The 25972-nt window shown below is 50.2% G+C and overlaps 1 protein-coding gene across 5 annotated transcripts in view; it reads left to right on the forward strand.

The window, feature by feature from the left end:
• VDR (vitamin D receptor) overlaps window positions 1-25972 on the forward strand; it is a 106629-nt gene that overhangs the window by 73786 nt on the left and 6871 nt on the right. For all 5 annotated transcript variants that reach the window (XM_069580894.1, XM_069580897.1, XM_069580895.1 and 2 more), the window contains 5 exons: window positions 320-467; window positions 9368-9498; window positions 16522-16706; window positions 16878-16992; window positions 19879-20050. In XM_069580894.1, the coding sequence (XP_069436995.1) occupies window positions 322-467; window positions 9368-9498; window positions 16522-16706; window positions 16878-16992; window positions 19879-20050 (749 nt within the window). In that variant the 5' untranslated portion in view covers window positions 320-321. The remainder of the gene's footprint in view (window positions 1-319; window positions 468-9367; window positions 9499-16521; window positions 16707-16877; window positions 16993-19878; window positions 20051-25972) is intronic.

The following is a 25972-nucleotide window of genomic DNA, read 5'->3' on the forward strand; positions in this document are numbered from 1 at the left end:
CGCAGAGAGGCAGGAGCCCTCACCCAAAGGAGTCCAGCCCGGAGGCACCAGATACGGCCTCTGGTTCTCCGGGCTTTGACGCCAGGCCACGCCATGAGCATCGCCACAGCGCCCCCTGCAGACGTGCTCCAGCCTGTCTGGGGAGACCCGCTTCTGCTTGTGGCCGGCAGCCTCAGGAGGGTGAGCTGGTGGCACCCGGAACCACAAAGCGAGGGTGCCGAGGATCCCACTGAGGCCTGGGCCCTGGGGACAGCTCGACTTTGCTGAGCTCCTGGCAGAAGGGTGCCAGCGGCCTCATCCCCGCCTGCTGTTCTTGCAGCCATGGAGGCGACTGCGGCCAGCACTTCCTTACCTGACCCCGGCGACTTTGACCGGAACGTGCCCCGGATCTGCGGGGTGTGCGGGGACCGAGCCACCGGCTTCCATTTCAACGCTATGACCTGCGAAGGTTGCAAAGGCTTCTTCAGGTGAGTGCCCTGCAAGAGCGAGGAGTAGCGGGTGAGGAACAGAGTTTCCCGCAAAGAGACCCTGCGTGTTCTGTGTCTCCTTCCTCACCAGGCCCAGAAACACTCCCGTTCTCACAGCCACCCGGGCCAACAGGGTCTGTTTCTTCCTCCTCTGCCCTCAGCTCCAGCTTGTCCTCTGGCCCAACTGCTTCCTGGGTGGAAGCAGTTCATGTGAACCCCCATCCGTCCATCACCCCTTGACATACAGCCATGTCCTTCCAGAGTGAACCTCCTACCATTGATGATCAGAGCTTCCTAGTCCAGGAGACTGGCATGGCCTCCAGGAAGCCCAAGAACTTGGCCTCAGAGCACGCACCCCCACCCTCTCCCCTCCTGCCACCATCCAAACCAAACCATCCCCTGGAACAAGGGAAATGACATCCCTAGTTGGACCTCCATACTTGATCTGTGCACCACGACTTGCTTATCAAAGTTGGAAAGCTAACCTCAGAGTGTGCAGGAAAGCACACGCATTCTGGTTTGGTCAGGGCTAGTTTTTCTGCGAGCAGCCTCTTCTCTTTTCATGTAGGCCCAGCATTACCAGTGCAGACTGTATGGGAAAGTCCTGGAAAAGCTGGACAAAGGCTATTCCCATCTGGAGCCAGGGAGGGAGGAGAGAGAAGTGAGGAATGGCAGGGTGGGATTCAAAACCAGGAGAAGTTAGCATTTTGCATATTTTGGAGAGAGAAACAGAATGGAGCCTGGAAGAAGGCAGCCAAAAATGAGCTTCTATGTAATAGTCTTGCTGAGGGTGAGTAAAGCTAATGGCAGGGCTTTCCATCAAAGAGAGGAAAGAGCGAATCAAGTCCAGAACAAGGAATCCATTTCCCTGAACTGGCACTGAGGGCAGCGTGAATCAGAGTTAGAATCCTAACTCACCTGCCCTCTGCGGCAGAAACTGGCAGGCCTGGAGTTTGATTGCCTTGAGCCACCGTGCCGAGGCCCCTTTGAGTCTGAGCTGACTGACGGCCACTACTCCCTCCAGCAAGGTCTGGTGTTATGGTCAGCAAGCTGCTTTTATCTTGCTTCCCTGTCCTCCATCTACCTTATAACTTTACTGCCTCTGCCTTGATGACAGCCCAGGCTGCACTTTTTGAAGAGCCAACATCTCTCCCATTGTTTGGCTTGAATTCTGTTTTATAAATATGCACAGTTGATCCTCATTGTTTGTGGAGTCCACATCTGCAAATCTGACGACCTGGTAAGCTTTACTTGTCATCCCCAGATCAATACTTGCAGCTCTGGTGTTTCTGGACACGTGCAGAGTGGAGAAAAATTCTGTCTCTCATTGCACACGTTCCCAGCCAAGGCTGAGCCAGACATTCTGCCTTCTGTTTCAATTCTCACACTATGAACAAGTGTCCTGTTCTTGGTATATTTAGTGCCATCTTTGTACCATTTGATAGTGATTTCACTGTGTAAGGTGGCACCCAAGCATGGTGCTGAAATTCTTTCAGGTTCTCCTAAGCATGTGAAAGCTGAAAGGTGCCTTACAGAGAAAAGACATGTTAGACAAGCTTTGTTTAGACACAGGCTGTAGAGCTGTTGGCTATGAGTTCAATGTTAATGAGTCAACAACATGTATTAAATAAGGTGCGTTTAAATAGATGCCACACATGAAACAAAGTTATTTACTGATGGACTGATGAAAGCATTGTGACCGGAGGCTCACAGGAACCTAATCCAAATTCTCCTAGGAGCGATGATTCAATATTTGCTGATTCGGCATTCATGATGGCTTTATGAATGTAACTACCACAAAGAACAAGAATAGACTGTCTGCATATAATTTCTCCTCCTCTCTCCCCTCCACATACTTCTCCTCCTTTGCTTCATCCATATACTATTTGATAATCTTCTTCTTTAGTCTATTTCAAATAGCTGTTTGAGAATTCCATTGTCAGTTGTATCTGTCTGCAGAATCCTCATCCTGGGTAGGAAGGCCTCTGTCAGAAGGAGGTCCTTCTCTGCGTTGGGTACCGCATCCTTGAGAACACAAAGATAGCACAAGCCCTTGCTCTCCAGAAGCTCTCTCAGCCCTGCAAGAGCAGTTCTCAAGGAAAAAGCATTACCTTAGGGTTGAGCCACTGACTATATTCTAACCCCTGGGATATAAGCCCCTTTGACCATTTAGTGTTTGATTGACTTCTTAATCAAACTAAATTGCTCTAGAAGTGAGTTGTGATCATTTCAGCAAGTCTAAGACTCATAATCAAATCAAAGTGTGATTATGGGGGTTGGTTGGTTCTATTGACCTATGGTCAAGAATTAGAGACTATTGCCAGCCAGTCACTCCTGCAAGCCATTTCATACTGTTTCTACTCCCTGCTCCTCTGGAATACATGCAGTCCATAGAGAAAGATGCTATTTCCAGTGAGAATGAAAGGTTGGCATGCACAGGCTTCTAGAAGATTATATGTCTTGGTAGTATGTTAACCTAATATGTTAAAAGGCAAAGACATCACTTTGCCAACAAAAATCCATATAGTCAAGGCTATGGTCTTTCCAGTGGTCATGTATGGTTTTGAGAGCTGAACCATAAAGAAGGCAGAGCTCCGAAGAATTGATGCTTTCAAACTGTGTTGCTGGAGAAGACTCTGAATACTCATTGGAAGGAGTGATGCTGAAGCTCCAATATTTTGGCAACCTGATGCAAAAAGCCAACTCATTGGAAAAGACCCTTATGCTGGGAAGGATTGGAGGCAGAAGGAGAAGAGGGTGACAGAGGATGAGATGGCTGGATGGCATCATCTATGACAATGGGCATGAACTTGGGCAAACTCTGGGAGATGGTGAGGGACAGAGAGGCCTGGTGTGCTGCAGTCCATGGAGTTGCAAAGAGTAGGACACACCCAGGTGACTGAACAATGTTAACAAACAAATCATAAGCAAGAGCCACAGGGGAAAAATATATGCAGATCTACTATAAAGCATAAGTATATATATATATATATATATATATATATATATATATATATATATATATAGAGAGAGAGAGAGAGAGAGAGAGAGAGAGAGAGAGAGAGTGAGTGATGATCTGTGGATGAATCTCTGGTCATGAATGGCTTTGTCCAGATTCTAATATAAGGGAAGGTGTAAAGGATGAGAAGAAAATCAGAAAGACCCCTTTGATGAAGAGAATGAAGAATATGGTGAAGTTTAAAATCCTTGCCTGGAAGGCAAGCCTGAGAAACAGATTGCATTTGCCTCTCTTATGTTGTTGCCTTCCTCCTCATCAGGACACCATGAAGCTGATATGTGCAGTAAGCGCCAAGCTGACAAAGATGATGTGGAGCAATGCCTCCTTATTTGTGAGCTGCAAGGTGCTCAGGGACCTCATTAATGGTGGGTTTGGGGAAGTGTAGGCTGGTGAGGATCCAGGAACATGAACAATGTTCTGGCTCTCAGGAAGTTCACCCAAATGATATTTGCAGGAGCTGTGATGTGAAGGGAGGCAGAGAAATGGGGCAGGTGTCCAGCGACTCAAGGTGCTTAAAGGCAGTAGAGTAAATCAAGCGGCGAGGAGTTGCCGCTCAGGGTGTTCCTTGGGCACGAGTGAATCAGTCACCAAGAGGTCAGTGTTGCTAGAGAGAACTTTGTCCAGGTCAGCTTGGCAGCTGCTCAAGGATGTGAATGGAAGAGAATGAGGGGGGTCATGTTCAGAGCAGCCAAGACTGATGTTTGGAAGTTTGGGTGGAGAAGCCAGATATCTGGAGAGGGGACTCCACTGGAGGTGTCAAGAAAGGCAGCTCCCTGGACATGAGGAAGGTCGTACATTTCTTTCTGGTCAGTTTTATTTCTTTAGGAACCAGCTCTCCTCAGGGCTCACTGGTGTGAATTCCCTCTCAGCGCACCTTGGGAATCCTCTCCATGTCCCGGCAATAGAGGCGCCCATGGAGAGGATGGGCAGAGGTCACTCCCACTTCCAAACTGCCCATCTCGGGTCCTGCCTCTGTCCTTCTCTGTCCTACATGAGTCTTTCAAACAGCACCTACTTCCTGCCTGTGGACTCTGGGGGGGGACAGACTTTTGACACCTGCTTCAGCTGGAGCTGAGATATGGTAGATTCATGTTAAAGACCATATTACATAAGAATCCCAGAGGCTTTGGAATCCAACCAATCTTGATTCTAATGTCAGTTTTCACACTTTTTTAGCTGTATGACATTAAACAAATTATTTCACTTTCCATTGCCTTTTCGTACCACCTGTAAAATTGGGAGGATACCTATCCCACTAGGCTGTTGAGAGCCTCAGAGAGAATATGTAAAGTGCTGGAAGAGAAGGCTCTTGATCAACGGTGCTTTTTATCACTGTTCCTTTGCAGTTTCTGAGAACAGATAGTCCTCTCTTATCCTCTTTTATGGGACCTGGAACATATGTAACTGTGATGTGTCAGCAAGGGTCTCTGGCAAAAGGTCCCCAAACAGGAGTTAAATATCAGATATGAGAAAGCAAGGGCTTGTCCAGGGAGCTCTAGAGACCCTCATGTCAGTCAAGAACTCTGTGGGACCTGATTGGCACTCAGAGAAACCGGACATTGGTTGCTGTAAGTCAAAGAGGGCTGTGGGTCTAGACATCAGAAGCAACAGCACATGAAGCGATGATATGTTTCGAGCCTCTCTACCTATGGAGCCCCACACCAGCCATGCTGAGAGTGAGTGGAGACGTGCTGACTGCTTCCAGGGTCTCAGATCCTCATGGGAAGGTTACACACTGCTGCCTTCAGCCACCCGTCAGCACTCCCTCCCACTGCCCCTGCCTGCCAGTTCCTCTCCCTTCCTTTTACTTAGTGCTTAAGCACTAAAGGTGCAGTAAAGGTCCTGCTTCCTTTGCTTAATCCCTACAACACGCTCTCTGTAGGGTTGTTTCCGTTTTACAGATGTGTAAACTAAGACATGGGGAGATTAAGTGACTTCCCTAAGGTTGTGCATTAGAATTTAAGCCCAAATAGACCCATGTAACCAAAGCCTGTGTTTCATTTAAATTTTTTAAATAGTTATAAAGGGTGGTGTTTATTTGCTGCTGTATTTGGTCCTATGAATAACCCCTGTGAATGTTTTTTTTCTTTTTTTCTTTTTAGATGTAGACAGTTCAAAAGGGGACATAAGTGAAAAATAAATCTTCCCAATCCAGTTCTCAGGTCCCTACATGAGACTGGTCTACCCATTTCCAGGATGAACTCCTGGAAATGGCTTTACTGGATGAATAAAGGCTCCATGCATTTTACATGCTGGTAGACACAGGCAGATCTTGTTTTATTGTGTTTTGCTTTATTGCACTTTACAAATGTTATGCTTTTTACAAATTGAAGGCTTGTGGCAATTCTGCATTGTCAGATGATAATTAATAGTTTTTAGTGAGAAAGTATTTTTTAATTAAGGTGTGTACATTGTTTTTATAGATGGAGTGCACTTGCACACTTAACAGAGCACAATACAGCATAAACATAACTTTGACGTGCACTGGGAAACCAGACATTTGTGTGACTCACTTGATTGCTATATTGCTTTTATCATGGTGGTCTGGAACAAAACTGCCATGTGGCAATATATACCTGTCTTGCTGAACAGCTCTCCAAAAAAGAGGCCTGTGCTCCTTACCATCAACCTTCCTTTCCTTAAAATTGGCTCTTCTTTTTTAACTCACCTGCTGAGAAGCCCTGGTGGTCACCACACACAGTGAGCCCCGTAGGTCTCACTATCAGACCACACAGACCTTTGATATCAAGAGCTCTAGCAGGCGCCTGCATCTAGACCAGGCTCTGGAATTTCTCTGACACTGGAGCTGCAGTAGAGACAAAGCTGAGAGCTAGCACTTGGCCCCAGTCTTGGACATTACAAGGTGTGTCTCTGCTGGCAGGGATCACCTACTCAAGAAGGACCCTCCGGAAAAATAAAAATAAAAAAGAAGGACCCTCCCGTCCCAGGCCTGAGCCCCTGGCTCAGGCGCCTGATGCTTTTGTGAGCTGCCTGTCTCATGTTTTGATGAATTGGTCTCTGGCAGAAGAATTGGTCAATGTCCTCTCTCACCCTGGCTTTCTAGAAACTGCATCTATATTTAGCCTGGTTGCACCACCACTACCCCCCTTTCCTGAGCTGGGGTGTAATTGCCAACCACCCAGAGGATGAGGCTGAGAGTGCTGCTGAGGAAATGGGCTCCCATGGAAACCTGAGGCTCTTGTTTCTCAAACCCAAACCAACTCACAGGCAATTAGCTTTGGGAGGAAGGCAGGGCAGGGTCTGGATCTTGAGGACAAAGCGCAGAGCCAGAGCTGGCCAGTCTGGCTGCCCTGAGTCCTCATGGCAGAGGCCAGATGACAGCCACGTGTGTGCAAGAGCCCTTAGAAGGCGGCAGAACGGACCGAGCTAGGCCTCGGAGCCCAGGGAAACGGTCCTGGCAAACAGCCCACATGCCTGAAGGGCTGGCTGCAGGACCCAGGCTCCAGGAAGGGCCTGGGTCTGCCGTTGGAGTTGGTGAGGGAGGTTTCTGCCCCCACCCCCTGCCTCGGACACTGAACCCCACAGCCCAGAGCATGATGATGTTCTTCACGAGGCACAGCCTCTGTCTCCCCAGCCACTATCCAGCTCCTTGCCTCTGATTCTGTCTGTAGAGGAGCTGAGGGAGGGCTAGTTACTGCATGTTTTCATAATAATAATTTTAGAGCTCCATGCATTCATAGGCTCCTTTCTGCTTTGCTCAAACAATGTGGAGACATAGTTCAAGGCTGGTGGATTCCAGGACACGGGGTGGCAAAGGGTGAGAAGCCCAGGCTACATTAGTAGCCTGGCCTGAGCCCTGCTGTGAGGTCGTGTGCTTGGCCACATCTTTCTCCCTCCCTTCCTCTCCCTCTCCTTTCCTCTTCCCCTCCACCTCCTCCTGTCTCTCCACTTCTCTCTCCTCGTCATGGTCTTGGTCCTCTTCCTCCTTCTCTGTCTGTCTCAGTTCTCTTGGGCTTCGAACTCCGAGTACACGGTTGAAAGCAAGGAGACAGGCCCCCGCCCCCAGGATCTTTTAACCCAGCTGGAGTCCTATCCCAGCCTCTTCGGAGTCCACGCCTGTTGTTAGGCAAAGTCGGGCTAAGCGGCCGCCTCCAGCTTTCCCGGGTGAGGCTTCAGCTTTGCAGCCTGAGAAAGATGAAAGAAAAAGGATGACGTTTCAAACTCTCTCTCCAAGCAAATTTGCAGTTGAGGGAAATGCCCACCAAGGAGGGTCAGAGGTGGGACCCAAAGAGCTTGAGGAAGGAGAGGCCTCGACAGGACACTGGGGCCCCCTCCCTCTGGGGCCTTGAGAAACACTTGGCCCCCAGTACAGGGCTGTGAGAGGCTTCGGCTCACATGTCTAGAGGTACCATGATGCATGTTCTTTTTGGTGCCCATGGCTCTCGAAAAAGAACAGGGTGACTGTGAGCCAGACAAAACAGTGGGTGGGAGGACAGGGAAGCCTCTCAGCTAGCCTCCCCAGGCAAAATGCCCAGCTGTTAAAAAAAAAAAGGAAATGAGAGTTTGCTCTAATTAGAAACTTCTGGTCCTTAAGTAGGTTTAGAGAATCATGGGCATTCTGGGGCCTGAGCATTTATGCTAACAGGTGGCACCTCAGGAACCACTAGGTGAGAAAGAGAGAAAGGAGTGAAGGGGGATCGGGTCCTGGAACACACAGATGTGTCTCATTTCAGGCTAACTGAGGTGCTTCCGTGTTCTTTTGCTCCTCTGGGAAGCTGCGGTAAATGTACGCAGGCACAAGGAGAAAGGCTTTCTCTTTCCATAGGCAAGATCTTGAGGGTGCAGTCTTTCCCTGGGGGGTCACTGCAGGGGCTGGCTGGGGGTAAACCACCAAATAGCCAACACCCCCACCTCCCTGTGTTGCCCAGTCTGCTGGTGACCCCTTGGGTATGAGGGTTGTGATGGGAGGGTACCAGGGGCTGAGGTCCAAAGCCAGCAGCAGCTATTTCCCAGGTGACTGTGTGTCCTTGCCTTGAGCTGTTCTCAAGGGCCAGCTGCCTGGAGCCTTCTGCTTGTGGGCTCAGCTTCATCAAGCTCCTTGAATTTCTGGGGATGAAACAGTATCCAAGAAGCTAAGAACTCACATTCCTAAGGCCTTCCCTGGTGGCTCAGATGGTGAAGAATCTGCCTGTAATGCGGGAGACCCAGGTTCCATCTTTGGGCTGGGAAGATCCCCTGGAGAAGGGAATGGCTACCCACTCCAGTATTCTTATCTGAAGAATCCCACGGGCAGAGGAGCCTGGTGGGCTACAGTTCCATCGGGTCACAAAGTGTTAGACATGACTGACTAACACTGTCACACTCCTAAGACCCCAACTTGGGAGTCTTTATTCTTTGCTAAATTGCTTAGCTGTAAGAGGAACCTCTAGGAAGATGGCCTCTATGCAGCCTCATAAAAGTCCCATGTGCTGTAGCTGGCAGCAGGGGAGAAAGGCAGAATTAGGAAAATGAACCCTTGGGCTTGCATACACACACACACACACACACACACACACACAGCTAAGGGCAGTGAAAGCTGCTCTGCAGATTTCAGTATTTATAAAAAAAAATTTTGTTAGGTTAATTCACTCATATTTCCTGTGTAATAAAAGATAAGGAGGAGTAGAGGACTTTAAAGGTAAATAAAAGCAAGGATGGCGGAAGAATCAGCAGTGAACAGGCGGGCATGCAAGTCAGAGGCTTGGGCAGGGGTGGCCACTGAGAGGGGCCAGGGGCTTGGCTGGGCGCCCATTCTCCCTGGGAGTCTTGGAGCCAGGGGCCTGGCCAGCAGGTCTCACAGTCATGGCCTCTCTCACGCAGGCAGGGCTGAGGGGCTGGGAGGTGGGTGACCCAGCGGAGGGTCCCTGCTCTCTCTCGGCAGGCGGAGCATGAAGCGGAAGGCGCTCTTCACCTGTCCCTTCAACGGAGACTGCCGTATCACCAAGGACAACCGCCGCCACTGCCAGGCCTGCCGGCTCAAGCGCTGTATTGACATCGGCATGATGAAGGAATGTGAGTTTCTGCGGCGAGGCCGAGGAGGGGCGGGCGGGGGCGGGGTCAGGGGAAGGCGGCCGCCTTCCGGGCGTTTGGCCGGGGAGATCCGCTTGCTCTTCCCCTGTAGCTGCAGAGATTTGGGGCCCCGAGTTGCGAGTTGCCGCGTGAGCGAGACCCCCGCAGCCTGAGGCAGGGTGGCTGCAACTCCAAGGTCCAAGGGGCCCTGTGAGCCTCTCTGGGATCTGTGTGTGTGTCCCGGAGGCCTGGGAAGGGCCTCTCCGGCGCGAGGCCTGTGAGGAGGGACATACAGGGCACTACCTTCATGAGTCCCCACCCTCAGGTTAGTCTTCCTCTGAGACTTCATCGCTACTCTCACAGCAACCTTTTCTCAAGACCTTCGGGGAAAGGATGAGGCTCAAGGACCCCAGGGTTCTTTGGGCTTTGGGGGAGAGGGCTGCCGTGGGTGGGAAGAGGCAGGAGTGATGGGGAGAAGAAATATTCGGAGCCTGGTTGTCGTGGGGGTTCTGCCCCACCCTAGCCTTCCAGTCAGTCTGGTCCAGTGAGCAAATCTGGGGGCTGGTACCCAGAGCTAGGGCTTCCCAGGTGGCGCTAGTGGTAAAGAACCCACCTGCCAATGCCAGTACATGTAAGAGATGTGGGTTCAATCCCTGGGTTGGGATGGTCCCCTGGAGGAGGGCACGGCAACCTACTCCAGTGTTCTTGCCTGGAGAATCCCAGGGATGGGGGAGCCTGGTGGGCTGCCGTCTATGGGGTCGCACAGAGTCGGACACGACTGAAGTGACTTAGCAGCAACGGCAGCAGCAGCAGCAGGGCTAGGTGGATAGATCCTGCAAGGGGAAGCACCAAACTCTAGCAGGACCCTCTAGATCCAGATGAAGAAGGAGGAGCAATCTTCTAGGACTTCTGTCTAGCTCTGGGGTTGCAGGAGAGGACCAATGGGCAGGTTGACATATTCTGATTCTCTGTGAAAAACAACTCCTGGAGTTTGCATCTGAGCTCTCGTATGAGTTACTTGGTAACCAGAGACGCCATTGAATCCAGTGGACCTGGGGAAGCGCTGGCCAGGCCCTCCCTGGACTGGAAGCAAGGGCACTGGGCTGCCCTGGGCATGGGTACCCTCTGCACACTCTGCCCTGCCCTGTCCCTTGGCTCACTCCTGTCTGTGCTCTGTACCCTGATCTGCTCCAGGATCTGTGATTGTGTGGGTGTCCTGCTGAGCTGTGGGCTGAGGAGGCTCAAGAGAGGCACTCAGATGCATCCAGATCTGGAGGTCATGTTGGCTATGGGGCCCATTCTGGGTGTGTGTAGGTGGGTGCGGGGGAGTGGGGAGGCCAGGTACAGGGGAGATGTGTCTTGAACAAGGGAAAAGTCGCAGGACAGGGCTGAGGGGATGGGAAATTTCTTCCTTGGTGAGAAAAAAATTCTTTGTTTTGGGGAAAACAGAAGCCTCCTCAGGCTTTGACAGGCTCCCTTCTGGTGGGCCATGGCCCCTCTCCTGATCCCAGCTCCCCAGTCAACACTGGCAGTGCTGGAAGAAGTTTCCAAGCCGTCGTTCCTCCTCACCCCAACAGGAGCAGGCAGGCCTGGGCAGGTGGATCACTCCTTGCCCGGTCCCCTGCCCCACCCCTCTCCTGTTTATCCTGGAGCCGTGGAGGCTCAAGGCCTGGGTGCCTCACGGGGCTTCTCACATGCCGGTTCCATGCAGCCTGCTCTGTTCAAGGTGCTGGGCTGGACACAGGATGCAGAACGTGAAGCCCCTGCCCGCTCCGAGCACACAGCCCCCACAGGGCAGACAGCCATGATTCTAAGGCCTCAGCCAGCCAAGACTGGCCCAGACTTATACCTGGAATCCAGTAAGGCTCTGCCACAGGAGTTCTGGTCAGGGCCAGCCTCAGTGATGTCCCAGAGGTGCCTCTCCTGGTATCTTGGGAGAAAAGAGATGTCCATCAGCTTAGAGCAGAAAGCACACTTAGAAATCATCTGAAACCCAGAAAAGCAAAAGCACCAGGGTTGGGGTCAGAAAGCAAGCTGGGACTAGAACCCAACTCCTTGTCCCCTCTTAGATCCCTCCTGGTCCCCATGGAGAGCACTGCGTCCACCATGATGAGCAGGCCTTGAGTGTTCCAGGGTGCCCTGGCCCCAGGAATGCCACATGGTGGGGAGTCTAGCAACCCAGAAGTGGATGCTCACCCCCAGCCTCCAATCAGCTTTGTGCCTCAGCCACCCCCACCTCAGCTTCAGTCCCTGTGACAGAGCCCCGTGCTCCCTCACTGCTCTATGCTCAGGGCAGCCCGGTGCCCACCACTCTCACCATTCTAATGCAAGGAGCTGTGCTGAGCTCAGGATGGTCTGTGCCCCAGAGCTCCAGGTAAGATGGAAATACTGGGGCAACACTGAACTTATTCTTTCCACTGCCCCAAAAGGAAGGTCCTCCGGGAAGAGTTCTATTTCCTGCCTCTGTTTAGCCAAACTTTGGGAGACCTGTCTATATGTCTGGCCTGGAACTCTCCAGCTCCAGTTGATCCCTAGGGGATCTGCTTACTGACCATCCAGGCTGGCCGTCATCGCCAAAGCCTAGCCTCCTGGAGACAACCGAGTGTCAACATGAGTAAAACCACAGCACACCCCATGGCTCCCTTTGAAGGAAGCTGGAAACCCAGGCTCCTTTCTGGTGGGGATGAGCAGGTGGCTTGTCCCTACAGGAGGCATGGGAAGGGGTCGGGGATGCATGTGGGAACAAACATTTGTTGGCCACTTACTATATGAGTGTCAGGCACTAGCACCTTCTTAAAATTTGACAACAACCCCTGACTATGTAAATACTTCTGTTTTTATTTTTATTTTTTGTAATAGATGAGCAATCTCAGAGACATCAAAATATCATGCCTCCGAAGCTAATAATCTAGGTCTGTGTGCTTCCAAAGGCCAGGCCTGTGGGCTCCACCCCAGCATAATCCATTCCATTCTCCCCTACCCTCCTCAGTGGGCCAGAGCTCCTCCACTCTGCATTTCCAGGCACTGCCTGGGGCCCTAAGGGATGGACTGAAGAGAATTTGTTCTCACTAAAGATTCTCTCTGTCTCTTCAAGTCCAGGTTGACTTGATGTCCTTGGAGCCCAAGACATTTCATAGCTGAGTTCTGGACTCTTGTAGACCTGGCCTGCACATGTGAACTTTAAATATTTTTATACATGGACATTTTTTCTGCCCATCATGAGCACAACCTCTGATAGTAGGTGCTCCGTAAATATGTATTGAATGATTAAATATTAGCTCCCCATTGTGCTTCTTTGTATCTCTGCATCTCCTACTGATTTACAGATCAAGAAGATCACGCACATCTGATATTGTCAATGTCATTCATTTGGAAAAATTTTGTCTGTTTACCTAATGTTGTCCTTAGGCCACCTTTGGCAAATTGAAACGCTTTTAAGATGCTTGTGCTTTCAGATCTTGACTCCCTAACTCGATCATAGGCTTCATGGAATAGGGAACATCTTGCAAGGGGTTAACTTCAGCAAAGCCCTTTACCCAGTCAGCAAGGAATTGAGAAGCTACTAAGCAGCCATATGGATTTCACAAAGTCCGTGTACACAGCTCATGCCCTTTATTCATTAACAAACCCATCAATGGGCTTTTAACTTCAAAATGTGCCTCCTAGTGAAAAATAAATTTGTACTGTTTGAGCTGAAAAAACATACAAAACAAACAACAAAAAAAGTGTTCTCCTACACAAAAGTAATGGTATTTTTAGTAGCAATTTATTGAGAAAATTATTTTCTAAGCATCCTATGAAATTAACAACCCCTTTAAGGAAATGAACTATTTTATAAGTCACAACAATATCTGCATATGTGAGAGGCTTATAGCTTATCTAGTCCCCTGCCAACGTTGCCTGCAGGGAGGTCCATGGATTGGCAGCCTTCATCTGAAACCAGCAGACCTTAGTGGCTCTTCCTCTGGTACTGCAAACAGGGTGATGGTTGCTATTTGCTAGAAATGACGGAGAGGAGAAATGCCGTAAGGTTAACCTCAAATCTCTTAACGTTATCCTTTTAACGTAAATCACTTACAAGCCTTGCTACTTTATTTAATCATTATTTTCGCACACTCTTCGGGTGGATCAGAACACCTGTGTGTCATGACTCCACAGTTGAAGACCAGGGTCTGGCTGAGCATTCACAGCCAATTATAGTCATAGGCAGTGCAGAGTAGTGGTTAGGACACTGGCCTCTAGAACCAGACTGCTCAGACCCGACTCCAGCTCTGCCTTGTCTGTTTGCTCTGTGACTTTGAGCAAGCTTGATAGCCTCTCTGGCTCTCAGGTTCCCTCACCTGTAAAATGAGGATAACAGCATCTGCCTTAAGGGTTATTATAAGGACCAAATAATGTGAGTTAATATGTAAGAAGTACTTGGAATAGTGCTTGGTACATTAAAAAAAAAAACCTTTATTTTTATTAACAATGTATTTATTAATGGCATTTTTAATGACATACCGCTTGATCACCAGAGTTTCTGGCTCCCAGAAGATTAGACGTAACCGTTAAGGAGGATAAAAGTACACTCCAGTAAAAAGAGACATCACATAGCCTAAGACAGCAGGATAGACTGGTTGGAAGAGTAAGACAGGAACTCAAAATCATGGCAGACTGAGTCACACAGTGCAGAAAAACAGACCCCTATGGCTCTGAGGTCATAGCCTTATTCCCGCAAAGTCCAGTAATTATTCAGAACGATGCCTCTGAACCATCAAGCAAAGGTCACCTGATGTTGCAGGTGCTCCGTTACAAGGGGTTCTGTCTTGAAAATACTTGTCACAAGTATTTGAAAATGTAAACTTTGCTCAGCGATCTGGTGGACTGGTAGGTGGAGCGTGCCATCCTGAAATTGTAGGGGATGGGCATCATTGGTGCACGTCCAGAGGATGACCAGCACACAGTAGGTACAGTCAGTGCTGATATGTTGGGTTTCCAGTGCATCAGACCACTGAGGATGCCCCACTGGGCTAGCCTTGGCATGGGAGATATAGGCATTGTAAGATACAGCCCCCATCCTTAGATGCCCTGCAGTTCCAGTGAAGAAGACCTTGAACTTAGGCTCTCTCTATTGCAAGTATTTATTGGAACCTATAACCATAGATGGGACAGAGTGAAAAAAGATCGGGTGCTGATGTGTGTGGGAAAAACTGCTCCTTGCCGATCAGGGCAATACAGAAGCCTTTGTGGTACAAGAGGGTGTGAGCTGGGTGCTGGGGAACTGGTAAATCTGCATGGCTACTGGGGAGAGAAGGCCCAGCTGGACAGGCAGATGGCGCACGGGGAACGCCGTGGCAGTAGAAGCGGGTCCTGTTCACAGGCCAGCAATCCCAGTGCAGCCAGACCAGCTGCTGCGTCAAGACCCTGGCAGTGAGGTTGGAAAGTTAGGAAGAAGGGAAATCACCAAGAATCTTGGCTTTACGTGGGGCATGGTAAGCAGGAAGGATTCAGAAGTTTCTGAGCAGGACAGTGACGTCATAGGATCACAGGGGGTTATGAGAGCCCCGTGGGGCTGAAAAGCACCCCTGTGGGCAGCCAGAGCCGTCCCCCCAAGCCCAGCCTCATCGCGTCCTGCGCCTGCCCCTCAGGTGAACAGGAAGGACTCTGTCCCTAATCTTGGGCTCCCCAGGCTAGCGTCTCACACCCTGCCTTGAATGGGGTGCTCCCTGCTCCTTCCCGCTCCCGTCTGCTGTATCTCTTGGGGTCTGAACTGACACCCTCTGTGGGAGGAGGGCGGGCAGCTCTTTGGGTAGGTAGCTCTTTGGGTAGGTGAGTCAGTAACCTGGGCGTGGCCTCCGCCCAGTCTTCCTCTAGGTACGGTTTACCTCAGCTCTGGAGGGAACGCGCCATCTTCCGCCACCGGCTTCCCTTTCCTGCGCTGCCCACTCACACCCACCACAGGCTCTCCTTCCCTCACCCCCACTTCTCTCGTCCTACCCCCACCCGAGAGGCCAAGGCCCATGGGCCTTTCCTGAAGCCCAGAAGCCACCCACTCTGGCATTCTGGTTCTTTTTCTTGCTCTTGTGAAACGCTTGGTTCTGTGGGCAGATGCCCTGGCAAGACTAGCACAGAGCAAGCAGCTACACGCCGAGGGCCCCAGTGCCCACTCCTGCCGTCAGCGCTCTGCAAGCCCCGGCCGGGAGGTCTGTGTGCCAGGTCTGCTCCCGGCCCCACCCTCCCGGCAGTCACCCAGCACAGGGAGGCTTGGAGCCCCTGCAGTCAGACACCCTGGTTAGCCACTGGAGAGAGCTTCCCAGATAGAGCTGTGAGCTGCTATCTATCCTCAGGGACTTCTGAAGGACTGGAAAACTTCCTTGGGCAGAAATTTCAAGACTGGAAGGACTGAAGGAGGGCTTGTTCCTCCTCTTAGGAGGAACCTAAGAGGCAAAGTCTTTCTACATTGGTCAGAGTAGATCACATGCCTGGAAAGTTACATGGGGATGACCACGTAGAGGGGTCTTCTCAGCATCTCCTAGCTTCTGACACTGGGACCCTGCACCCTCCCTCCCCCTGAGTGAGCATCTGCTCTCTGCTGGGCTGCATTCAGGTCTCAAAGCAGTTGGTCCTTTGAGGTAGGATCCCCACACCACATGCTTCCTGGAAGAAGGGACAAAAAGGGATCTTAGGAGAGATCCTATGGTCCAAACTCCTCATTTTAGAAATGAGCAACCAGAAGCCTGGAGAGTTCATTCTGTTCAGAGTCAGACATCTTGTTCTTGGGATCCCAGTCTCCTTAATGATGCCCAAGCATCCTGCCTCCCAAATCCTCTGTTTCCTCCTCTCTCATGCTCCTGCCTTTTCAACATACAGCACCCACTCTTCCATCCGTATCATGGGCTTTGGGTCCCCGTGGCAGGATGGCCTGGTGAGCGCCAAGTGTCAGGGCCCAGCCCCTCCCATCTGGGGCCTCTACACCTGGAGGAACGTTCCTTGGAGGCACTGCAGGCCCCGTCCTCCTGACACCCCCCTCCGGCACCCCCACAGTCATCCTGACTGATGAAGAGGTGCAGCGGAAACGGGAGATGATCCTCAAGCGGAAGGAGGAGGAGGCCTTGAAGGACAGCCTGCGGCCGAAGCTGTCGGAGGAGCAGCAGCGCATCATCACCACCCTGCTGGACGCCCACCACAAGACCTACGATGACACCTACTCCGACTTCAGCCAGTTCCGAGTATGTGAGCTGAAGGGCGAGGGGATCTGGGCACAGCACCTGGGGAGGGCTGGAAGCTGCTCTGCCCTCTGACCCTGGGGAGGACTGCCCCTCCTGTAAACAAAAGACCAGGGCTGGGGGAGGAAGGTGACCTCTAATGTGGGCTTCTGACACTCCTCCTTTCCCTTCCAGCCTCCAGTTCGCAAGGATGAGGACGAGGGGAACCATGCTTCGAGGTCGATACTCACGCCCAGCTTCTCTGGAAACTCGTCCTCCTCCTGTTCGGATCACTATACCTCCTCTCCAGGTGAGGGGGACAGCGTACTCCCTCCCCAAGGACCTAGAGCTTTCCCAGCCCACCTGCCCTTGGCTGCAGCCAGAAGGACAGCACTCACTACTGTGTGCTGCCCACAACAACCCCTTTTTAGAGAAGAGGTGTGACTTGCCCAAGGGCCTGTGCTGAGGACTCTGAGGAAGAGGCCAAGCTGTTGCCTGCAAAGCCTCTGTTCTTTCCTCTAAGCCAGGCTTCTACCCCGGGCTCCCTACCTGATTCTTCTCAGTGGTCCTTTGAGCCTGAGTCCTTGCTGCCGGGTGGGTTGTTTGTTGGTTTGGTTTTTGTTTTTTCCAACTTTATAAAAATGTAAGATGGCACTAGTGGTAAAGAACCACCTGCAAATGCAGGAGATGCAAGGGATGTGGGGTCGATCCCTGGGTCAAGATCCCCTGGAGGAGGGCATGGCACCCCAATCCAGTATTTTTGCCTGGAGGATCTCCTTGGACAGAGGAGGAGCCTGGCGGGCTACAGTCCATGGAGTTGCAGAGTCGGACACAACTGAAGCGACTTAGCATGCACACATGCAATCGACATACAGCACTGTATAAATTTAAGGTGTATAACATAATGATTTGATAGATGTATATATTGGGAAATGATTGCCACAATAAGTTAGTTAACCTCCTAGAGTTACAAAGAGTTTCCCCCCGCCTCCCTGTGATAACATTTAAGATGTACTCTCTTAGCAACTTTTAAATATAGCTGACAGTGCTGTTAACGGGTCACCAGAGCCTGAGCCTGTGGAAGGTGAAATTCAACATGGAAGCCCACCTTTCCACTCAAGCTGCCTTCCGCTAATGTCCTGGAGGACCTGTCCCTTCCAACTCATCCTTGCTTTCTTACTGTGCTTCTCTACCATCCTTTGCATCTTCCTGCCTCATCCTCCCCTATCCTTGTCTTCATCCTTCTACCTCCCACCTAATCCAGCTGCCCTCTGCTGGATAGGAGGGCAGGGATGGAAAAGCTCCCTCCCCTCTGGGGAGCTGGAACCCTCAGACATGGTGCTTCCAGACTCACTGATGGATCTGTGCCCAGATACAGGGGTCTACAGAGACCCCTGCACAGATAACTGATCCCTGAGCCCCTCACCTTGTAGTTAACCCCTCTCCTGTGTTAATTTTCTCTATCCACCTTCCTACTCTTTTTACTTTATGGTATAATCATTTTTATCAATGAAGGTCAATCTGTATATTATACATTGGTTTGTACTTCAACTTTTTTCGGAGTATAATTGCTTTACAGTGTTGTAAAGCAACTGCACAATGCTATATAGTTTCTGCTGTAGAGCAAAGTGGGTCAGCTATACATGTACATACATCCCCTCCCTCTGGGACCTCTCTCCCCCTGAAACCCATTCTACCCCTTTAGGCCATCACAGAGCACTGAGATGAGCTCACTGTGCCACCCAGCAGGTTCCCACTAGCTATGTTTACACATGGTAGTGTGTACGTGTTCATCCTAATCTCCCAGTTCCTCCCGCCCTCTCCATACCTGCTCTCTGTCCCCATTACCATTCTTTATGTCTGCATCTCTGTTCTTGCCTTGCAAATAGGTTCACCTTGTACTTCGACTTTTAATAACAGCCCTGGTGGCTCAGATGGTAAAGCTTCTGCCTACAATGTGGGAGACCTGGGTTCAATCCCTGGGTTGGGAAGATCCTCTGGAGAAGGAAATGGCAACCCACTCCAGTACTCTTGCCTGGAAAATCCCATGGACAGAGGAGCCTGGTAGTCTACAGTCCATGGGGTTGCAAAGAGTCGGACATGACTGAGCGACTTCACTTTCACTTCACTTATGTTATTTAGAAGTTTTGATTTCCCCTTACAGGTTGATTAATCTGAGGTGCTCACCTACCCCCATGGTATGTTTGGTATGTGTGTGTGTGCGTGCTCAGTCGTGTCCGACTCTTTGCAACCCCATGGACGGTAGCCCACCAGGCTCTTTTGTCCATGGGATTCTCCAGGCAAGAATACTGGAGTGGATTGTCATGCCCTCCTCCAGGAGATCTTCCTGATCCAGGGATTGAACCCACATCTCTCTATGTCTCCTGCATTGCAGGCAGGGTACCCAGGCAGAGTACCTGCATTTACCACTAGCACCTGTATTATATCATATTTTCATGCCATTCAGTACATACCTAGAATATCATTTTTGAAGCTGCATAGTTTTCTGGGGTATAATGTACAATAACACATCTAAACCCCCTATCATTGGATATCTAGATTTTCCCCCCAGCTCTCGATGAAGATAACAGCATGCTTGTGGCTAAATATTTGCACTCATTCTGAATTTTTCCTTATGCTGAATTCATGGACATAGGATTACTGGTCACAGAGTGTATGTGACTGTAGGCTTTTGACCCTCGTGGTCAAATTGCGCTCTAGATTAGCTGCATAGCTGTGTGCCTCCTTTAGCACCCCAGCACTGCACAAGGATTGCCTAATCTCCTGCATCTTCACAAATACTGGTGTCAACCTTTAAACATATTTGCTTCTAGTTTAGAGGTGAAAAGTGGATGTTCTTCTTGGCTGTTCTTTGATCACTAGTGAGGCCGAACACTGTTTTCCACAAGTTTATTGGTTCCACATTCATCTTTGACTCTTGATCATTAGGAATGACATGCAAAATCACTCTTAAAGAAGTCTCATATCTCAGAATGTCTCTGCTCTTTGATTTTCCTGCTTCTTTACTCTGTTGAAGAAAGACGCGGGGAACCCCAGGGGGACGCCTGGGTGGAAGTGACTTTGGAGAGAGGCAGTCTTGCTGAATTCCCAACTGGCACTGCTGCCAGAGAACAGGAGGGCCTCACAGGAGGCAGGCTGGCTCAAGTAATTCCTTTCTTCCCTCTTCCTTCCCCAGACACAACAGAGCCAACCAGCTTTTCCAACCAGCATCAGAGTGAAGAAGACTCCGATGACCCTTCTGTGACCCTGGACCTGTCCCAGCTCTCCATGCTGCCCCACCTGGCTGACCTGGTCAGTTACAGCATCCAAAAGGTCATCGGCTTTGCCAAGATGATCCCAGGGTTCAGGTAAGGAGCTTCTGGGGCATCCAGGAGACAGTCAGAATCCAATCCTGAGCCCAAAGAAGTCTTGGAAATTCTCAACCTACTGCTTCCCAAAATACACCTTCAGGTCCTATCCCAGACCTCCTCAATCAGAATCTCTAGGCGAGGTCCAGAAATCTGTATTTAAGAAGTGCAGCCTCTCCAGCATTATGGGGCAGGCCAGCAGTGGAAAGCCACGCATCCTTCTCAGTGTCTGTGTGATAGAACAGACACTGCCCGGTGAAGCTCAGCACCAGGAATTCCAGTGTTGCAGCCAGTGTGTCAGAACTGGGTTGACAACTCTGAGTTTGCTGCTGTGTCCACTCCAGCTGCCTTGAATCTAATTCTCATATTATCTTTTTGTTTTAAAAATATTTAATTTATTTATTTGGCTGAGCTGGGTCTTAGGTGTGGCACGTAGGATCTTTGAGCTTCGTCGAGGCATTCGGACTCTTAGTTGCGATGTATCGATCAAGCCCAGGCCCCCTGCATAGGGAGTGTGCGTGGAGTCCTAGCTGCTGGATCACCAGGGAAGTCCCTCATGTTAACCTTTTAAATTAAACCTACATTAATCCTTCACTCCCAATTCTGAAATCAGGATGAAGAGATAGAGTGGAGAAAGGGCTGAGTTTGTGAAGTAAGTTAGAAATCCTAGAGGGGAGGGCTTGCATCTATAACCTGGGCATCTTTCACTCAATTTATATATCATCCAAGGCCATTTCCTAATAGTACTGAGATATTTTTTGCCAAAGTAGGTAAGTATAAGGAGGTCTACTAAAGTAGTGCATGCTTCTCTCACCTGGAAAATTGCATGGGTGGAGGAGCCTGGTGGGCTACAGTCCATGGGGTCGCGAAGAGTCAGACATGACTGAGTGACTTCACTTTCACTTTTCACTTTCATGCCTTGGAGAAGGAAATGGCAACCCACTCCAGTGTTCTCACCTGGAGAATCCCGGGGACTCAGGAGCCTGGCGGGCTGCCGTCTATGGGGTCGCACAGAGTCAGACACGACTGAAGCGACTTAGCAGCAGCAGCAGCAGGGCATGCTTAGTCACTCAGTTGTGTCCAACTCTTTGAGCCCCTATGTACTGGAGCCTGCCAGGCTCCTCTGCCCACGGGGTTCTCCAGGCTCCTCTGTCCTTGAGATTCTCCAGGCAAGAATGCTAGAGTGGGTTGCCATTTCCTCCTCCAGGGGATCTTCCCGACCCAGGGATAGAACCTGCATCTCTTTCATCTCCTGCATTAGCAGGCAGGTTCTTTCTTCTGAGCCACGCAGGAAGCCCTCAACTGAGAGAGAGACCCTCCCTTATGGATTCATTTATACACGTTTAAATGCTCTATTGCTTCGGTAATAATGGTATATTATACTTATATTTAAATGCTTGTGTGTGCTCAGTCGCTTCAGTCGTGTCTGACTCTGTGCGACCCTGTGGACTATAGCCTGCCAGGCTCCTCTGTCCATGGGATTATCCAGGCAAGAATACTGCAATGAGTTGCCATGCCCTCCTCATTTAAATGGTCATGCAGCGTTAAATATTCTTGAAAGTGTGTAAAAGTTGACACTTTTAGTAGATATGCTGGGAAGCAGTCGAATCTATATTTATAAATGTTTATAGCCTCCTTCTTTCTAAAAGTTCATTTGGGACATTGTCATCAAATACATAGACAATGTGATTGAGACATGAAGTAAATTAATGAATATCAAGCAGTATTCTCATCATTTCAACTAATGGCAATAGTCGAAGTCATACCAGAAAGGGGCAGCATGCTTCCTCAACACTAATGCTCAGATTCAGGGCTAGAACATTGGGAGACGGAAAATGACTGTATGTTGGCCAGCTCTGGATGGAAGCTAACAGAGGGTGCATTTATTGTTTGAGAAATCTCTGCTGTGTAGGGAAGCCATCAGCTGCTGTCAAAATTGCCACGCTACCACGCTACCAGCTAAATGTTAGTAATTTGTGCAGCTAAACCCAGCACTCGGAGAAGGCAATGGCAACCCACTCCAGTGTTCTTGCCTGGAGAATCCCAGGGACGGGCGAGCCTGGTGGGCTGCCGTCTATGGGGTCGCACAGAGTCGGACACGACTGAAGCAACTTAGCAGCAGCAGCAGCAAACCCAGCACTTCCCAGTTTGTTTCTATCCTGAGACAACTTGCTGTCTGTTACTTTATGCCTCACCCCAATTCAAATACCAGGTATTTGCCAATGCTCTTTCCTGGAATTGATATGAAAATCGTAAAGGAGCAAAAACACCAAATGGTGCTGAGACATTCTTACCATTCATTCATATTGTGCACCTCGGTCGCATTAAAAGGAGTAAAGGCCTCTCCGGCAGGCGAACGGGTGTTGTCTGTGAGGCCTAAGATTCACCCTCCAGAGCCCTTCCTTGGAACCGATGACATATTCTGCTCAGTACAAGTTCCAACTCCCTCCTCCTCCCTTCATGTTACTGTTGGCAAACTGTACTTGTTCCAAAGTCTTGTTTTGTGTAAATAGCTAGAGAAAACAAACACTTCGGGTTGTTGATGGATATACTGTAGCAGGCAGCTCCCGGCTGAATTGCAGGAGCAGCGGCCCTCCTCTGCACAGGGTTCCTCCTTCCTGCCCAGTGGACCAGAGAGCACCCGGAGCCCTGTCCAGAGGCTGAGGTTTGGTGATTTTCAGTGGTGGCTGGGTGATTTTCCACCTGCAAAAATCGTCCTAAAAAGAAAGTGACTCATTTAACCAGACTACCCCAATGCACCCCTCCACTAAGTAACCTGAGCCCCAGTTTTTCTCTTGGCCCCCATCCCTTACTCTTACCCCACACACCCTCATACAAAATAGCATCACTATCCCCTCAATTCCTCTCCCAAGTGGAAGTCATGTCCAACTCTTTGCAACCCTATAGACTGTAGCCCACCAGGCTCCTCTGTCCATGGGATTCTCCAGGCAAGAATACTGGAGTTGCCATACCCTCCTCCAGGGGATCTTCCCAACCCAGTGATCAAACTTGCATCTCCTGCATTGCAGGCAGATTCTTTACCACTAGCGCCACCTGGGAAGCCCTCCTCTCCCCAAGGATGAGCTAAAATCTCCCCTTTACCTTCCCTTTCAAGTCTCATTCTCCAGAGTTCCCTGGTCTAGCCCTGCAGTCCTGGCCGAAGTGAGGTATATACGAACAGGTACTGCAGCCACCCAACTATTGAGGCCAAATGGATTAAATCAGTCCTAAACATGCTTGAGTTGACTTTTCTGGCTTCAGCGTGGCTTGAGAAGTCGCAAAGTGGAATGTTTTCCAACAAAACTAAAGCAGGCCTTAGCAAGGGCTCTGGGAGGGTCACTGATGTGGATGTTCCCTGGGACTGGATGGAGCAGATGCTGCACCAGGCCTGGACCAGAGCCCAGGCTCCCAGGACCCAGACGGGGCCAGCCCATCTGCTCTCTGGTTCTGCCGGTTTCTGCAGTTAGAGGTTCTGTTCTTCCAAGAAGTGAAAGAACAGCGGCTGCGTCCCTGGTAGCTTTGATCTTGCTGCCTGGAGGCAGGGGTGGAAAGTGTGGGGAGGGCGGGATGAGACTTCTGGGTGGATGAGCGGAGGCGAGAACACAGGACGAGGCTCCAGGGCAGGTGTGGGGCCAAAGTGGGGCAGGGCTGGATGTGAACTGCCCTGCGGTGTGACCTTGGCTCTGCTCCTGCCTCCCACCTCCTCGTCCTCAGCCTCTTAGTCTGCACCCCACAGATCTCCCTCCCTCAGCCCTGCAAGAGAAACGCAGGGGAATGTGGCATCTGGAGCAGCAACTTAATGACCACGGGTGGTCTTAGATCTGAGAACCAAGGACCCCAGGTTTCACTGCCCAGAGGTGTGCATGAGGGACCAGACCCAGTCAGCCCCAGAAGGTTACATGCCTTCAACCTCACCAGTATTTTTATCCCTAGAGACTCCTTCTTGGGTCAAAGGCCTGGGGTCACAGTGCTCCCCTCCTCCTGTCCAGAACTCAGCTTTCTTACATATACCATGAGAGATCAAAGATGACCGGCCTCCAGAGGGTTGGTGTCTGATAGAAGAGATCAACATGTGAGCAGCTGCAGTCAACGCAGCTGAGGGAATACAAGCAGGGAGGGTCTGGACACCGCCTGGTGGGGATGAGAAAGACAAGCAACACATACCCAGAGCATCTCACAGGTGCCCAGAAGCGGCCGCAAGGGTGAAAACTGATCTGGTTGTAAATATTAGTCAGGTCCAGAGAGAAGCCCAGAGCCAGAGCTGATGCAGGAACCAGGAGGACCTAGGTCTCTTCCTGACTCCCCCTTTACTTCCACCGCTACCCCCACCCACCACCATTACCAGTTCTGGCTGCAAGCTGCACTTAGAAAGTCCCTGTATTTCCAGGCTGTGGGTGGAGGTCGTTCTAGATTTGCTTTCATAGAAGTAGTATGTCTGGATCACAGTAGGCAGTGGTCCTGCTGAAATCTCTGTAGCCAGGCACCCATGGGATGTTTGTTCACTTCCAGCCATCCATTCTGAGTGGGCCATTGAACAAAACATTACGTACAAAGATGTCCCTCATGGAATTACTTATAACAGCAAAACTCGTTGTTGCTGTTGCTCAGCCGCTAAGTCACGTCCAACTCTTTGCAACCCCATGGGCTGTAGCCCACCAGGCTTCTCTGTCCATGGGATTTCCCAGGTGAGAATATGGGAATAGGTTGCCATTTCCTTCTCCAGGGGATCTTCCCAACCCAGGGATCAAACCCACATCTCTGGGCATTGGCACGTGGATTCTTTTCCACTAGCCACCAGGGAAGCCCCAAACAGCAAAACTTGGAAGTGACCAAAGTGCCCAAACATAGGTGGGTGGGAGACTGATTAAATAACCTATAATACGTTGATGTAACATGATGCCACGTACTATGAACTGACATAGAAAGTGGGACACAGGATTACTATGACCTGGTGCACGTTTGAAAAAGAGATATTTGCATGGAAAACAGATAGGAAGAAAATAAAATGTTCATTGTGCTTATGAGCCATTTTTATTTGCCTTTATATTTTGTCTGTATTTTCCCAAGATTTAATAATGAACATATTTTACTTGCATATTTTACTTAAATGAATTAAAACCCAAATGAGGGTGGTGTTAGTTTTCACTTTTTCAGTGTGGATTGAGGGGTGCCGAGGTAGTGAGACATTCAGACACTGTGGCACCAGGGTTGTTTATTCCAGAGATGAGGCAAGGGGAGGGGGACATGGTGGCTTTCCTCAAATGGTTAAAGGGATGTTCCATGGACTGGGTTCCACTGGTGGCTCAGTTAGTAAAGAAACTGCCTGCAACCCAGGAGACCCAGGTTTGATCTCTGGGTGGTGAAGATCCCCTAGAGAAGTAAATGGCAACCCACTCTAGTATTCTTGCCTGGAAAATCCCATGGACAGAGGAGCCTGGCAGGCTACAGTCCATGGCGTCACAAAGAATTGGACACAGCTTATCAACTAAACCACCACCACGCCCACGGCTAATGCAGAACTCAGGTTCTGTTTTCCTTGAGAGGACAGAACTACAAGCTATGGATGAGTGTGTCATCTTGTGGGTTATTGCTCAACAGGAGAAGACGTTATTAGCCCAAGAGCCAAGCACCTCATGACTGTGGCCAGAGGTTGGGAGCTCCCTGGCCCCGGGGGAATCCTGCAGTGGTTGTGTGAGAGCCATCTGTGAGAGATGCTGAGGAAGGAAGTGGACCACAGTCTCTAGAAGGGGCCTTCCAACCCTAACACTTTGTGATCTGCCTTCAGCCCAGGCCCTTTGGTGCCCATCTAATCATGCAAGCCTTTCCACACCTCCTCACCCATCACCTGTTGACATAGGACTCTTATCCATTAACATCTGTTTCCCACCTTTCTACATTCCAATGTGCAGCCACAGGGGGTGA

Source organism: Ovis canadensis, chromosome 3, assembly GCF_042477335.2.
Source record: "Ovis canadensis isolate MfBH-ARS-UI-01 breed Bighorn chromosome 3, ARS-UI_OviCan_v2, whole genome shotgun sequence".
NCBI lineage: Eukaryota > Metazoa > Chordata > Mammalia > Artiodactyla > Bovidae > Ovis > Ovis canadensis.